Source organism: Solanum tuberosum, unplaced genomic scaffold, assembly GCF_000226075.1.
Source record: "Solanum tuberosum cultivar DM 1-3 516 R44 unplaced genomic scaffold, SolTub_3.0 scf00092, whole genome shotgun sequence".
In the NCBI taxonomy this organism is placed as follows: Eukaryota; Viridiplantae; Streptophyta; class Magnoliopsida; order Solanales; family Solanaceae; genus Solanum; species Solanum tuberosum.
The window spans coordinates 1372174-1387916 of NW_006239019.1; the positions used below are offsets into that span (position 1 = coordinate 1372174).

General features: G+C 33.0%; 3 protein-coding genes across 3 annotated transcripts; 2 read left to right on the forward strand and 1 right to left on the reverse strand.

Annotated features, from left to right (window-relative positions):
* Positions 1-1510: 1510 nt before the first annotated feature.
* Positions 1511-2029, forward strand: LOC107060701 (agamous-like MADS-box protein AGL29). Its single transcript, XM_015308887.1, has one exon. The coding sequence runs from the start codon at positions 1511-1513 to the stop codon at positions 2027-2029; it is 519 nt and encodes a 172-aa protein (XP_015164373.1).
* A 938-nt stretch (positions 2030-2967) lies between these two features.
* On the reverse strand, positions 2968-9936 carry LOC102599811 (uncharacterized). Its single transcript, XM_006347737.2, has 6 exons — positions 9002-9936; positions 7194-7296; positions 6486-6541; positions 4292-4456; positions 3334-3447; positions 2968-3250 (listed from the first exon to the last, which is right to left on the reverse strand). Exons 1-6 carry the CDS (start codon positions 9638-9640, stop codon positions 3158-3160), a joined length of 1170 nt encoding a protein of 389 aa, XP_006347799.1. The 5' UTR covers positions 9641-9936; the 3' UTR covers positions 2968-3157.
* A 1256-nt stretch (positions 9937-11192) lies between these two features.
* Positions 11193-14428, forward strand: LOC102600146 (40S ribosomal protein S24-1). Its single transcript, XM_015308928.1, has 6 exons — positions 11193-11358; positions 11809-11850; positions 11956-12030; positions 12864-12959; positions 13932-14018; positions 14112-14428. Exons 1-6 carry the CDS (start codon positions 11287-11289, stop codon positions 14139-14141), a joined length of 402 nt encoding a protein of 133 aa, XP_015164414.1. The 5' UTR covers positions 11193-11286; the 3' UTR covers positions 14142-14428.
* The last annotated feature ends 1315 nt before the right edge of the window (positions 14429-15743 follow it).

The following is a 15743-nucleotide window of genomic DNA, read 5'->3' on the forward strand; positions in this document are numbered from 1 at the left end:
CAAACAGTTTGCTACAGGACACAATTAAATCAAAGTGTGATTATACCATTTAATTTGAATTAATAGTTTGCTATTATATACAATATTCCCTATAAAAAATAACCTCTCTACATGATAAAAATATAAATAAAGTAATGCATATATATTATTCTTCTTAGAGCAACTTTCACATATAGCAAACACAAAATTCATATTTGTATGCTATAGCAAAGTTTGCATAATTGCGCTCCATAGCAAATATATATTTGCGTTTTTGTATAAAGTGAGAGAGGCGAGTGAGAGAGCGAGATCTGGGAGAGGGGAACGAAAATATATGTATATATACAATTTTCACGCATTTGATACATTTGCGTTTTTGTATAAAGTGAGAGAGGCGAGTGAGAGAACAAACATAAATTATACATTATACAAACATAAAACTAGGCAGGGGAATATTTTTATTGTATAATTATAAGTGTATAGGACGAATATATATGTATTTGCATGTGTATATACAATTTTCTCTCGCTTTATACAAACAGAAACACAATTTATACACTTCTGTTGTATAAAGCGAGAGAGGCGAGCACAGAGGGAGTGAGCGAGAGAGGAGAGTGGCGAGCGAGAGTTTGAGGGAGAGAGGCGCTGACAAACAGTTTGCTACATGATACAATTAAATCAAAGTGTGATTATACCATTTAATTTGAATTAATAGTTTGCCATTATGTACAATTTTCCCATTTTAAAAATATTAAACTCTATGCCTATTTAGGAAAAAATACATACAAAATACTCAACAAGTATAGATTATTTTAAACATTTGCAATATACAACAATAATATCATTCAATTATTCTTCTTAAATTAAAATGTGGATCATATATTCTGAAAGTATAACAACACATGTTGAAGTTTCGTATTAAATCGAAATATTTGTCTACATTGACAATTTCATTATGCTGTTATAATCAAGAAAATCTTAGACATGAAAATAAAATAAAATACCCAAACACTAATCTATAAAATTTTTAAAAAATTGGTATGATTTTGTGTTCCTTCAAATTATATTTATATTTGCTCGTCTTAACTTGATAAAATTGATAAATATAGTAAAATATTTAATGATTACCTTAAAAGTTTACATTTCATTTTATTTATTGATTTACCTTAAAAGTTTAGATTTCATTTTATTTAATGATGTATAGATTTCATTCTATTAATTGATTTAACTTAAAATTGTAAATTTTATTTTATTTAATGATTTACCTTAAAAGTTTTTATTTTATTTTATTTACCAATTTAACTTAAAATTAGTCTAGATTTTGGTATGCTATATTAAGCATAAAATTAATTGTATTCCCTATTTTTACTATGATGAAAAGATCACTTTCCCATATAATATGGAAAGATAATTAATGCAATGAATTTTTTTATGTATATAAATAGTTGTGACATCTCCCTTCTTTCAAGTATCATTTCTCATAAAAGATTTCATCAATAATTTTTAAACTATTTTGCTAATAAAGTTAGTCATGGAGAATAAGAAGAGTAGAGGACGCCAAAAGATACCAATGAAAAAAATAGAAAAACAAGATGACCTATATGCTAGCTTTTCAAAGCGTCGTCTAAGTTTACACAAAAAAGCTAGCGATCTCGTTTTTGAATGCGATGTCGACATTGGAATGATATATTTTTCTCCTAAAGGTAATCCTTTCTCATTTTTTCATCCAAATGTTGATGCTGTTGTTTCTCGTTTTCAGAATTTCGATATGGAATTCAGTGAAAGTGCTCTTCTGATCACGGCTGGTAACCGAGATAAAGTGAATGAACTCAAAAACAGGCTTGATGAACTTGATATCATAGAAGACATTGCAATTACTAAGAAAAAATCATATGATGACGTGATTGAAGCTAGAAAGAGAGGTTGGTGGGAGTCGATTGAGCAACTTAATGCATATGAAGTAACCAAGTTTGAAGCTTGGATGGATACTACTAATTTTAACATGCAGAATCGCTTGAATGAATTGAAAAATGGAGCTTCGTCCTCATAATTGAAATGTGAAGGAAATATTGGTGAAAACCCTAGAAAGTTTATATTTACATTATTGAGATGTTTATTTTTGTTTTTAGTTTATTTTATTTCAGTGTTTCTACATTCCTGTACTTGCTATGATTAATATAATAATATTTGATATAATTAGTAAAAAAAATTAATCTCATACGTTTATTAGCCGGTACGTTCTTATACATGTAGATTTAATATTTGAAGAAAGAGTTTGGTGATTCTTAAAATTAAGTCTTGGAATTTGTATTTTATCGGCAATTGATGTAAAGTTAAATTCTTAATAGAAGATTGACAATAATTTTTGTAACAAAGCTTTCAACACTTCACAATAGCTTTTTGTCAACAAAAGTCGGTATTTATTTTTCATTCGGTATCCCATACTCATATTAGAGCCCAAGTAATTTGAACTCGTACTGCATAAAGCCCATTCAGTTAAAAGCAATCTCTATCAAAGATTTTTTTTTCATACCCAAAACTCTAAATCGAAACCTCTAGATGCTTATTTTTTTTTATATATGCACCGATGACACATTAAGAATAATTTTGGAACAATGTAATGTTTTCCCCATATTTTTTAAACTCGGTACTCAGTTAAACTACATCACATAAATTGGGACCGGACCCGAGTAGAAAATCTCAAATCTTATTTTGATTTAAAGAATCCCATTTCTAATATGACCCATCTCATGTTACCTGGCAAATCCACAACTAGGATGTGACATCTTAAAAATATTACATTATCCAAAAATAATGTAATTTCAAGATTCATAGTTCAAAACTGAGAAAGGGAAAACAATGAAATAATTCTTATGTGACGGCACATCTTCTTCCATAATTAATTACCCCCCCAAAAAAAAAAAAAAAAAGGTTATGTTGGTCAATTGATATCAATTATCACTTTTTAGAACCTGAAAGAAGATGTTATTTTCACTTAAGAGAGAATCCAGGCTTTTTATATACACAATTTGACGATTTACCCTCATTCTTATACAAGGATTGTCGATGCTCTATGAGTTATATATATATATATATATATATATATATACATGGAGATAACAAAAAGGGGTTGATAGGAGCTTGTATAACTATAATCTTTAAGAAAGTCCCAGATTTCTTACAGAGGTCGCAAGAGAGGGTAATCCTCAAGAAGTTCTCGTTCTGATAATGTGTCGTTTTCGTTCTGTGGAGTCCATAGAATCTCAACTGCCTGCAACAAGTAAATGTCACAAAATTAAAAGCTAGAAGTGGTATAAAACTTGTTGCTTCTTGATGACCATTTCGCTCACTTACCAGTGTTCTACTGGAAGGAATAGAAGCAATCTTTTGCAACGCTTCTTTCAAGTCTCCACTTCCGTTAATAGTAGGCAATTTATAAACACCTTCAGCAGCTACCAAGATTGTAACCTGAAATTGCATACGAAGAAAAGAATGATTATCATGCAACAGATGGGGATCATTACTGTATCAAGTATAAATCCAATGGCGAAAATTGACTCCCGGAGAAAATGGTAACGATACAGCAACTAAAGAATAGAACAATAGACACATTGCAAGTATACATGCTCTAGAATATAATCTAATCTCTTAAAATAGTTCTCACCAAGCAAAGAAATGAGTATAATCTTCATGCAACATCTAACAAGATAAATTGGAAAGTGTACATGCACTGATGATGAAGACTGGAAGAGTGAAAGAACCAGCCATATTAAAGGAACAAAGAGATCACAATAGATAAGGTTAAAGATCTATATCTCTGTCCAATTCAGAAATGCCTATACAGAAAATCTTATAACACACCTTTTTATTATCTGACTTATTTGATTGGCAATCTACCTTTGGGGGGCTCAGGGATGGTGTTGTGGGGCTCTCGAAACTTAGCCTATAGACTTAAACCAACAACACACTAATATAAGACCTTCCAACATTCAGAAAGGCTTTTTATAGGGATAAGGTTCCACGCTTAGAAAAGCTTTCCCTAATGAAACTAAGAGAGGCCTCAAAAATCAAAGCAGGCCTTAGGTTGCAGGTTCAAGCCCCACACCATGCAAAGCGAAGCCCGGTATTTAAGTGGAGAAGGGTAGAGGGGCGGGCCCATTATCCACCGAGTTTAGAAGGCTATGATTGGTCCAAAGGGCAGGTCACAGACGGATTTCTCGGTTATCAAAAAAAAATCAAAGCAGGCCTTCACGTTCCCACAATTCGGCCTACAAATTCAAACTAAAAAAGGGCTATACAAGGCCATCCTTACCACTATGTATTCATTGCTAAATCCACTTGCCCTCTGGCTAGTAGAGCTTTTCCTTCTGATGTTGTTAACATTCACAAGTGTCTCTTCATCAAATTTACCACGTTCCTCAATGGAAAGTTGATTGAATCGATTCTCGCCTTCCTCCATGCTCCTCTTGACATCAACCTGCACGACAGACACACCTAATATACTCAGCAGGATGACAAAATTTGAGAAACTTCCCTGATATGAATTGGTGTGAAAATGCAATAGAGGAGAAAGACAACAACAAAACACAACAGCAAAAAAAAAAAAAAAACAGACTGAAGACTCTCCTAATATATGATGTTTGGCCCAAAAAATAAAGATCATGAAAGAAACAGCGACTTACTATTACCAATATTACCCAAATTATAGCAACGATCAGTTAAGATCTAAAATTAAGATGAAGCACTGTAAATACGAAGTCATGGGGATTATAAAAGCTATTTCATATAAGGATTCTTTTTATCGGTTAAAGTAAGTATTTTATTGATGTATAGCAAAAAAAAAAAAAAGCATTATGGAAGTGCTGATGAGAACTGTTCATATAAGGATTATGATTCTTTTTCACTAGGTATGCAACCAAAGCAAAAAATTGCAACCAGAAAAGAGAGGGATTTAAGTACCGTGAATTCTAATAAATGTATCACAATTGTGTTCAGCAGAAGGATTCTCTGAAGAAACAAAGCACCGATATGATGAAACTAGAAGGACCCAATCATGTTTACAATGTTTCACAAAGATGCAAGAGATGGATACAAATTGACTTCTGATAGAATCAATGGCTGTAGATGAAATAATTAGGAGCTCTTTCAGACTTTCACAATATCATAGTTTCTCCCAAATTTTGAGTTGACTACTGAATTTATCTGTCCAGAGACTAACAGAGTAAGGAACTTTATTCTACCTAGCCAACTATAGCATACTTCTAACTCATTAGGTTTTTAGTTCATCTAGAATCCTGAGACTTATAGATGTTTCTTAGTGTTCAAAGTTCATCAGGAGAAAACATCTTCTTCTTTTTTTGATGACAAGGGAAACCCGCAGCCGCTACCCTTTGGGTACACACATGGTAAAACCCCGCTCCATCAGGAGAAAACATCTGATAATTACTTGTTATAAAATTAAGGCAATAAGGCCCAAAGGAAGTTATTATATTCAGTGGCTCACTTAAAAATAAAATAAGAGGTTGAACTTCATAAATATTTAGTTTTCACTTCAGTTTTAATGAACACCAAGTATGGTGATATGGAAGTTTACGTATAAGGTCCATGCCTTTTTACCTTCGGATCAAAGTTAATTATTTTATTTCTGTTTGTAGCAAAAAAAAGTAGTTATATCATCAGAATCAAAGTAAATAAGTAAAAAAGTCACTCATTTAGTGTTGTGACCTGGATATTCTTTGCTGACTTTACTTCTGGTTTGAATTAGCTGACAGGATTTTGACATTTGTACATTGAAAGAACCTCCTCATGCAAATTAAGGACATGGACATGGCTTTTTAGCAGTTAAATGAGTATGAGAGGTTTTTAGTATCTCTTCCACAGAAAGGAGAGAAGGACTAGGAGACAGAAAGAGTCCAGTAAAGGGTATCCATTAAGAAACAAGAGGGTGCACAAGTCTCGTTGTTCTTTATCAAATTTTGAGCTCCACAACAATATACCAAGGCTTTATTGGACTTGGTAGCACATAGAAGAATGCATGACACCATTACTATATGAGGAGTCAAACCTTTTTTTAAATAACTTTTCCGTATTTGTGACATATAGTACTTTTCCTTTAATTTCTAATTAAGAATTTTTTATTTTTCAAAAACTAAGAATTGTTGTCAAAACTGAGGCCTATAACTAACCGTTGTACAAAGAATCCACTCATTCATTTTTTAAATGGAGAGAGTATAGAAGTGAAAAGGCAAACTGAAGTCAAACAGAGGTCCTAAACTTCACTTTAAAATGTCTTATGGATTTTAGCTGGTTTAAGAAGTAAAATATCATAAATTCATGTCTGACTCAATCAAATCAAGAGCAAAAATCAGAGAACAAAGAAAATTAATGTTATTGTAAATTTTGGATCATGATCCTGGCAAAAAAGGACAAAGGTTCATTATTTTGCCACTTTCTAATAGCACATAACCAGACATCAGAAAGCATATAAAAGAATTGCGTTCACTCACAGATGAATAAGCTGATATGCAATAACCAGGGTGCCGAAGCAAAGCTAGTGTCGTCTCTGCAACAATGAAAATCCTAAATCAATAAATCAATCAATGTAAGAAGAAATAATTCCACACAGATCAACAATAGAAAACCATATGCAAATTTTTAGTCTTTAGATTAGTAGGCGTAGGCCATTTAAACAAGGAACAAAAGGACTTTTTCATTGTTAACAAGAAAAAAAAGGCTGAAGCAAATGGTATAAAGGATATGTAAGAAAAAGCCGTCACTACAGAACCGTGGAGGGACACAAAGGTGTTTCCCATGACTGCGGGTTCGAGGATAAGGATAATAAAGATAAAATACATAAACTGTGAGTTTAGTCCGCCTAAAAAGAATGAAGTTGAGGTGAAACTAGAAGGGATTGTTGCATACATACAAATACTTCAGATGTCTATGCTTGGTCCATATATATATCCCCAAGATAAGTGTTTTAAAATACGAATTGTGAGATAGCTGGACTAGAAGTAATTACAAGAGATAGAAGGTGCAAGTAGCACACATAAAGGATACAAACAGAGACAACCCTTGAACAGAAGTAACAGTGACAACTTTCTTCAACAATAAGAAATTTTATAATGTTGATAGCATGAAGATGCAAATTAGTCATCACTCCTATATTTGCGCACATACTATAGTCTAGTAGATCACCACAAAACTATCTTTACCTGTCAGGACGAAGCTTAAACCCTCTGGTGTGGATGTATCTGCCACTTCAGCAATCCGGTTGAGATCCTTTTGAAGTGATCTACCCAACCCCAACAATCCAACCTTCAGAGAGAGGAGAAAAAAGGCAGTGAAACAGTAGAAAAGAAATTGTAAGCACAATGCAAATGCAAGGCAAACAAAATTTCTAAAAATGGAAATAACAGAGCACTATTACAAGAGTGATGCACACTGAATCAATAGAACCTAAGCTATCATAAGCAATGGCTGGGGAAAGTAAACAGTAGATACACTGAATCAGGTCAGAATGCAGATGTTCCATGATATCACTTCTTCACACTCAAACCCTTGTACTATCTGTGAAAAAGTCAACCTTGTTTGCAGTTTTTTCTTTCAGTCCCCTACTAAAATTTTAAGTGTCTAACATCTAAATTTTTCATTCAATCGACTCAACTCAATTGAGGATATTGTAGCAATTGGAAGTAAAGATATGGTCAACAGATTCACGATCAGTTTCAGAATGCACAATTTCAAGGAATGGCTTATGTACAGCTTGATATTTAGTGTGTCAACAACAGCCACGAGTGGAAGGAAGAAATTTAGCAATCAACAAATACAATAGATAGCATGACTGCACAAAAAAAACAAGGAAGGGCTACAAAGAACTTTTCTAAGATGGTTCATTCTAGATTTTATAATTTTCATCACATCTGAGTACTAACTAGGTGACCATAAACAGTACTATTTATTAGAATATAAAAATCAGACTAGAGTGATCCCTATATCTATGGTATCAGATACAACTTTCAAATTACATCCACTTATCAATCAGAATGAAGGGAGAAAAGTATCAAAAACTATAAGGGGTTCAATACCAAGAGGACTTATGGCCAATAGGATGCAGCATGCACGAGCAAATTCTAGGAATTCTATCAGAGAATGGTGATGGACAATCTATCTTACACACCAACGTAGAAGCATTTCAGAAAATAAGCCTGCTATTAAGATAATTTGACAATTGCAGGTAAACACCAAAGCATTTAGAAAAGATTATCCATAGCTATATTACACAAAGCATGGAAAGAATGAGACAGATGATGCAAACACTTCTATTGAACTTCACAGCATTTAGAACAGATTATCCATAGTTAAATTAATCACAATATTTAAAAAAGGGAAACAACCAGATGTATATTTAAGTCCATGCAGATTTATCAAAATTAGGAGCACTAAAATCATGTCCAAGCAGAGATGATACATCCACATCCTTATGGGCTGTGGATTTACTTTATTCCATCTGAAACTGATATCTGAGAGAATAGGGAATGGGAGGGTCTCAACACATGGTAAAGTCTTCAAATTTGGTAAAGGCCAGCATACTAGCAACAATTGCAGATACATATTTTTCAACTTCATTGACTATTAACATTATATCATTAATAACGTAACCAATAAACTTCCCAATGCAGAATTCCTAGGCTAATTGCTAATTCCCCGAATTTCTCCATAGAATTTCAGAGCAACCTTAAGCTCAAAACAACTTCACTATCTCAATCCAACTTATTTGATGGATGAAGTCATTGCACAGACAAGTAAACTGACCGATAGGCCAAATGTCAAGAACTTAAGCAACCAACTTTGACCACTAAACTTGGCAAGAATAATTAATAAGCTCACTTAAGCTATAACCAACCAAACAAAGCAAACCTCAAAGTAACCTATGTGGCTAGTACAATAATGTTTACCTGACACTGCTACATTCAATTTGTGGTTAAAAAAATAACGAGGCCTTTATGTATCAGTATATTACCTGTAGCTTGAGCACACTAGTTTTGTCAGTAGCAGTAAGTACACTGCCCTCAGACCGATCAGAGAGAAACCCAGAAACCATAATAAACGCAGCAAAGCCCATCATAACCAGAAACGCACTTGACCCAAAACCAACAGCTGGACCTACATAAACACCGCCCCCACTAAACCCAAAAGGGGAGGGCGCATAATACGGAGCTGAATACGAAAATCTAGGCTCTGCTGTCCTCATAGAATACCCCCTCGACGGAGACGAGCTCCGCGACGACGAGAAGGACTTGCCACCTATCCTCCCACCAGAAGCAGCCAATGCTGAATTCGGATCATACATCAACAACAACCCCACCAATACAGCCGCTACAGCTGGCTTCTGCAACGCTTTGAGAGCTTTCATGACACTTTTGACAACTATCTCAAATGGGTTTTCTTTATTCTTCATTTCCAACCCATTTCCATCATTAAAGCAGACATTTTTATGATTCTTGCTGAAACATTTGACGGTCAGCTTAGAGGGTTTGGAGAATTTTGAAGGTGTAAGCTTTTGATAATGGATTAAACGGGTATACTGTATTGGGTTTGGAGTATACAACAAAGGGTTCCATTTAAGGTTTGATTCAAGCAAGAAGGGTGCAGCAGCCATGATTGAGCTCTCTCTCAAAAGGGGGTGGCAATTGTTTTGAATTGCAAGGAAGGTAAAACTAAGAGATAATTTGTGTTGTTGGGAGTTAGAATTAGATATTATTGTGGGTTGAAAGAGAAGTGTGGAATGGTAACCATAAGGAGGAAATCTGGATGTGGACCAGGAAAGAAGAAAGAATGGTGAGTTAAAGAGAAACGTGTTTGGGGTTGGGAGGGTCTCAACGAGAGAACCTCATCTTCTTTCGATGGTCGGTCGTTTTCAGTTTACACTATGGATCAGATTGTCCGATTGCAAATTCGCATCCGAATGCGACTAATGTATGCAAATTTTTTTTAAAAAAAAATATTTGTGTTCGAGATCCACGTTAGAGCAAAATAAATTTTGGGAGTGGCGCTCCTAATGACATATTCTTTTGAACCAGAGTGAATTATGGAGATTTTATTATTATTTTATGAGGTTTTTTTTTTTATTACTTTACCTTTTCTATAAGAATAAGTTAAAAATAACCTTTAATTTTTTCAAAATATGTTTTTTTAGGGAGTGTGTCAATGCTCAATTAACTTAGGAATAATGGTTGATAGTTAGTTAGAGTTATGCATGTATCAGTGTTAGTAATGTAGGGAGTGTGCCATACTCAATTACTTCTATTATTTACTACTTTTTAATATGTGTGTTAGATTAATAGTGGATAATTACTGTTGAACATAATTAAATAGTATTATTTAATGAGGAGATTAGTTATTGCATATTCTATCACACATAAAATAATATATAGACTCCCTCATAACTTATACATGTATTAGTTACGACTCATATTAATTTTATATAAAAATAACTTATTTTCTATCTACCTGTCAAACGTCGTTTAAGTTATAGAAAAATTAATATATGAATTATTTGCTTCTTATTCAATACCAAACGATCCCATAGGATACAAATTGTATTTTCTTTTATTTGTGTTCTACTCATTTCTTTTCTTTTTCCAAAAAAATTACTCCTTTTGATTTTTTGCAATCAGAAGATGACATTTAATTATTTTTTTTATCTTACTTATATCTGTGATGAGTACTAAAAAGTTTATTTTGAGTTTTTTTGCCCACTATTATTTCTAATTATTTTATCAGTATAGTGTTGCTATAAATATCCATATTTTAATGGGCCAAATGAAGTAGGCATTAGTGTATGATTTGGGTGAAATAAAAAAAAACCTATTTTAAAATTGAAGTTGCATTTAATTTAAACATAGAATAAATTTGAAATTTTGATAATTTTTTTGAAAAAAGGCCTAAAAGTTATTTTATAATTAAATTAAAGTTTACTAAATAATTTCATAGTTCATGGTACTATAAAATGAAACTAAAATGTTTCTAGTGGGGTATTTATTTAAAGGAAATAGATGAATTAATAATTAGTAAAAATAATACAATCAAAATTAATGAATGATTTCGAAATAAAAATTAGATTGAAGACCCAGAAAGAAGTCGACCCGGACCATGACGCCCAATAACAAAAATTAGGGTTGTTTATCCTACTATATATATAATCTAGGGTTTTAGATCTTCTTCTTCCTCTCTCGCTGCATATTTCGCTACTGCCTTGTGAGTGTCTTTTTCTGCCTCACTCCTTGCCGTAAGAAGCAGCTAACCATGGCGGACAAGGCAGTCACTATTCGTACCCGCAAGTTCATGACCAACAGGCTTCTCGCCAGGAAGCAATTCGTAAGCTTTGCCCATTTTTTTCCCGATTATCTACTAATTTATCATTTTTTTTAGTCCAATCCCCTTTAAGATCTGAGTTAGGTCTTAAACTAGTAAAAGATATAATCTTGCATTTGTTTTCTTTGGAATCGATGAGTTAATCATCAAATTTCGAGATGGTGCATTGCTATAAATAATCCATGTTTAAAGTTTGGTCAATTTGGTACGCTTGCACTGGGTCGTGAATCGTGATTTGTATGATATTAGAAAATGTTGAGAAACCCCTAAATGTTTTTTTACTGGAAATGTTGGATAAACGAATTCGACAGGTGGAACTATAGAGTAATTGATAGTAAAGATTTATGCTCACCTAGCTAGTTTTGGATCGAGGCAATGTAGTAGTTAGTATTGCTACTTCCTATGGAATGGATCAAATGTGATGATGATAAATGCTTCTATTTTTTTTTGCAGATTATTGATGTACTTCATCCTGGAAGAGCCAATGTCTCAAAGGTATGCATTTGATTTTGATGATGTTTCTTGTGTGTTTTCTTTTAGTTTCGTGATGGGGAGGACCTGTTGGAATGTGGCTAATTAATGTTTATTCCATCTATGAAGGCTGAGCTGAAGGAGAAGTTGGCTAGGATGTATGAGGTGAAGGACACCAATGCTATTTTTGTTTTCAAGTTTCGCAATAGCGACCAGTTACACTTGTCCTTATAGGCCTAGTCACTAAGGACCTTTAGAGACGAGATTATCGGGCTGGTCGCTGATTCTTTTTCGCAACTAGTATATCACTGGTCCTTAAAATACTTTTAGGGACCATATATCTGGTACCTATTCGCACTTATTGAAATTGAAATTGTGGTCGTTAAATCATTTGTGACTAGTTTCTAACTGGTCCATAATTATTTTAGGACGACTTCTAAGCTGGTCTGTAAATCAGTTTGTGACCAGCTTGAAGCTGGTCTATAAATCAATTTTCGACCAGTTTGAAACTGGTCCGTAAATGAGTTGCGACCAATTTGTAGCTCGTCCAATTTACGAAAACTTTTAAGCTGGTCCCTAAATCATTTCGGGACCATTTTGAAGGTGGTCCATAAATCATTTCACAACCATTTAAAATTTCCTACCCAAAGGAATAAGGACTAACAATCTAGTCCTTAGATCACATATAATTTGCACCTAGAAAATATGATCATCAATATAAAGTTGTCACTTTCATATATAATATATAATGTAATTACAAAATAAGGTGAATATAAGTCATCTCACTAAGCTAGTAGCAATATTGTGATCATGAATCCTTAGCAAAAAAATTATATACTATCCTTAAACTATATATAATCCAAAGTTGCCTTCACCTTCCCAACAAAAAATGGCCAATCTACATGTTGTTTAACATCGAGTTTCTGCAAATTTTCAACATCCAAAATCTGTAAAAGAATTTAAACTTTCATTTAGAAAACCTATATATAAAAATAAACAGAAAGGACACAAATGCTATTTTTGTTTCCAAGTTTCGTACACATTTTGGAGGTGGGAAATCAACAGGATTTGGTTTGATTTATGATTCCGTTGAGAATGCCAAGAAGTATGAGCCAAAGTATAGGCTCATCAGGGTAAGTTATTCTCTTAAACTTTTAGCCTTTAGATTTTGTATGCCTGAGATTGGCTGCTCTGTAGTATGTTTCGTTTCATGTCTGCTTTAATGTTGTTGATGAACTCCTAAAAGAAAGATGCTTTTGTGGCTCCTTATGTTTTTCCTCTAATGTATACATCACTTAAATGAGTTTAGTGTACATGATAGACTTATGAATTCTAATTTGTTATAGTTGAAGCTTGAATTTGTTTGTTTGAGACAGCGGTAAGGAATCTAGTCGACTTGTATGAGAGGTTTAGGGGTAAAGTAACTATCTTCTAAAGGTTATAAAGATATTCCTAGAATGTATACAACACTTAAATGAGTTTACTGAACATAATAGACTTATGACTTCACTAACCTAAGGATCCACTCTGAGCTTGTCCATGTACAATGACCATTTTAACTTCTATTTCTCATCAACTATGTTGATTGATTGTTGCACTGTACTTCAATTCTTTTAAAACTGTCTACACATTATCTTTTTCTCTGGACACACTGCAAAAGCAGGAAAAGAAAACTTTCTAAAATCACTGGCAATATCAAATTGCTCTGTTATTTTGTTGATTCCAATTTTGGTTTGAAGTTTAAGTAGTTAAGTTGCTTCCATGTGAATTAAATATGATGTTGAAATCCTTCATATAGTGAAACCAATCAGATAGTTTTAAGGTAAGTCAATAGGGACAAATGATCTGAAGAGAACTACATCAATGTTTTGTCCAACTTGTAGAAAACTGAATATGAAGAAGGCAGATTTGGTTTATTAAGTTTTTCTCTATCTTGGATCATGTAACTGGGTGCATGTTCCTTTTTTCTAATAAAAGAGGAATGTGGCTTCTACAGCCTGCTAACATGCACAGAATCTTATGCTCTTGCATGTTATTGCAAGTCCTTGCTGCTACACCTTAGCTACTTGGATTCTTATAATTAGTTCAATGCTTTTGTATTGTAGAATGGGCTTGACACCAAGGTTGAGAAGTCTAGGAAACAAATGAAGGAAAGGAAGAACAGAGCCAAGAAGGTCCGCGGTGTAAAGAAGGTGCGTCATCATTACTGTTTTAGTTTCTTGCTATCTTTGTCTGTATTGTTGTGTTTTTCACCAAGTTGGTTTGTTATTTTTTGTTTGATGCAGACCAAGGCTGGTGATGCTAAGAAGAAATGAGTCTTGTGCAAACAAAAATCTCATTTTGGGATTCTTTGGGTGACCTTCGTATTTTTCTTTTGGCATTGTGTGAGCCATAACTTACTGTTGATTTTGTCTGACTTGAGGCAATTCAGTTTTGTTTTCCGTTAGGAATGTCTTGTGGAAAGGTTAAAGAGTACTTGAGAGTTGTCATTAGTTAGTGTTACTTGTTACTGTTATTCTAGTAGAGTTCTTATCTGCAGTGGAAGTTTGTTTTTATCAACTCTTTAAGTGTTAAAAGATATTTCAGTCCCTAATTTTCAGAAGGTTGTTTCTCCGGTAGGTGTGGCGAGTACAGTGTGGCTCTGGCCTTATGCAGTTAGTATAACTAATAATGCCTTAGAAATTATTTGTATCCTTTTACGAGTAGCAGAAATATTAGGGTTAGAATCTAGTGTGAATGCGCCCTCTTTTTTATAACTTTGATAGATATTCCATATGAAAGCTATATATGGGCCATTAAGTATACTATAGGACTTCTTGTTCGAGTAGGAATATTTTGGTTTTTTTCTGTAAGAATTGAGATTTGATATGTTACAAACTTGTTGTAGAATTTTTCCTCGTAAATTTTAGGCTTGATATATAATCTGTTCCTAAAATGTATCATGATATTTTATTTTTAATTGGACACTTCAACTGCTAATGAAGTGTTTTAATTAGATACTTTTTTAATCATAAGTATTTCTTGCAAGAAATCGTTAAACCCCATATATTTTTTACTTAAGGTTGCTGTGTATAATTAAATTAGAAAATGTATTATGTGATTAAATATTTTTTTTTGATAGGTGACCGGAAACACGCGCAAAAGGTTTTTAAAAATCTGAATTGAGAGTTTCTAATTGAATCACTTTATTAGAAATTGAGGTGTGTTTGGGAAGGCCTAATTTGAGTATTTAAATTGAATATTAAACCTAAATTTTAACATGTAGCGATAGGTGGATTTGATGACTCAATGTGTCTGTTCAACTAAGTCTACAAATGAAGAGGAAAGGTTAAGTGCTATGATATCTGCTTTGTTACTTTTAAACATTGTAGTAATTACTCAGTTGTAAGACTCCACATGGACTAATAGAGATGGTATCTAATCTTGGGAATCATTTTTCTTTGATCCTAGTATAATAATAATGCTATTCTCGGTAGGTGGAGATAAGTATCTCATAAATTAATTGAGGTGTATAAAAACTGATTCGAACATTATAGTCATTAAAAAAATTAAAAAACCTTCACATGGAGCAGCCAGTATTGCTGGAATTCTATCTATACCTATTATTTTATGCTCAATCTTATCGTCTTTTCCCACTTCATAGGTGTAATTATTATCACTTAAAAAAGATATTGAAGAATAACACGTTTCTTTGTACAACTGAATCGCTATATTTAAAGAAAAAGTAAAGTTAAAGCATTAAAATTAACTTAATTAGTTTAAATGAATCTTGTAATATTATTAATTACTAATACATTTTGAGCTTAGAGTAAAAGAAAAAGAATTTTCTTTTCTAGCACAAATAAAATCATATGTTGAATTTTAAAAGGAGAATTTTAAATAACTTGTTTATTTGAATGACTATCTTAACTTATATT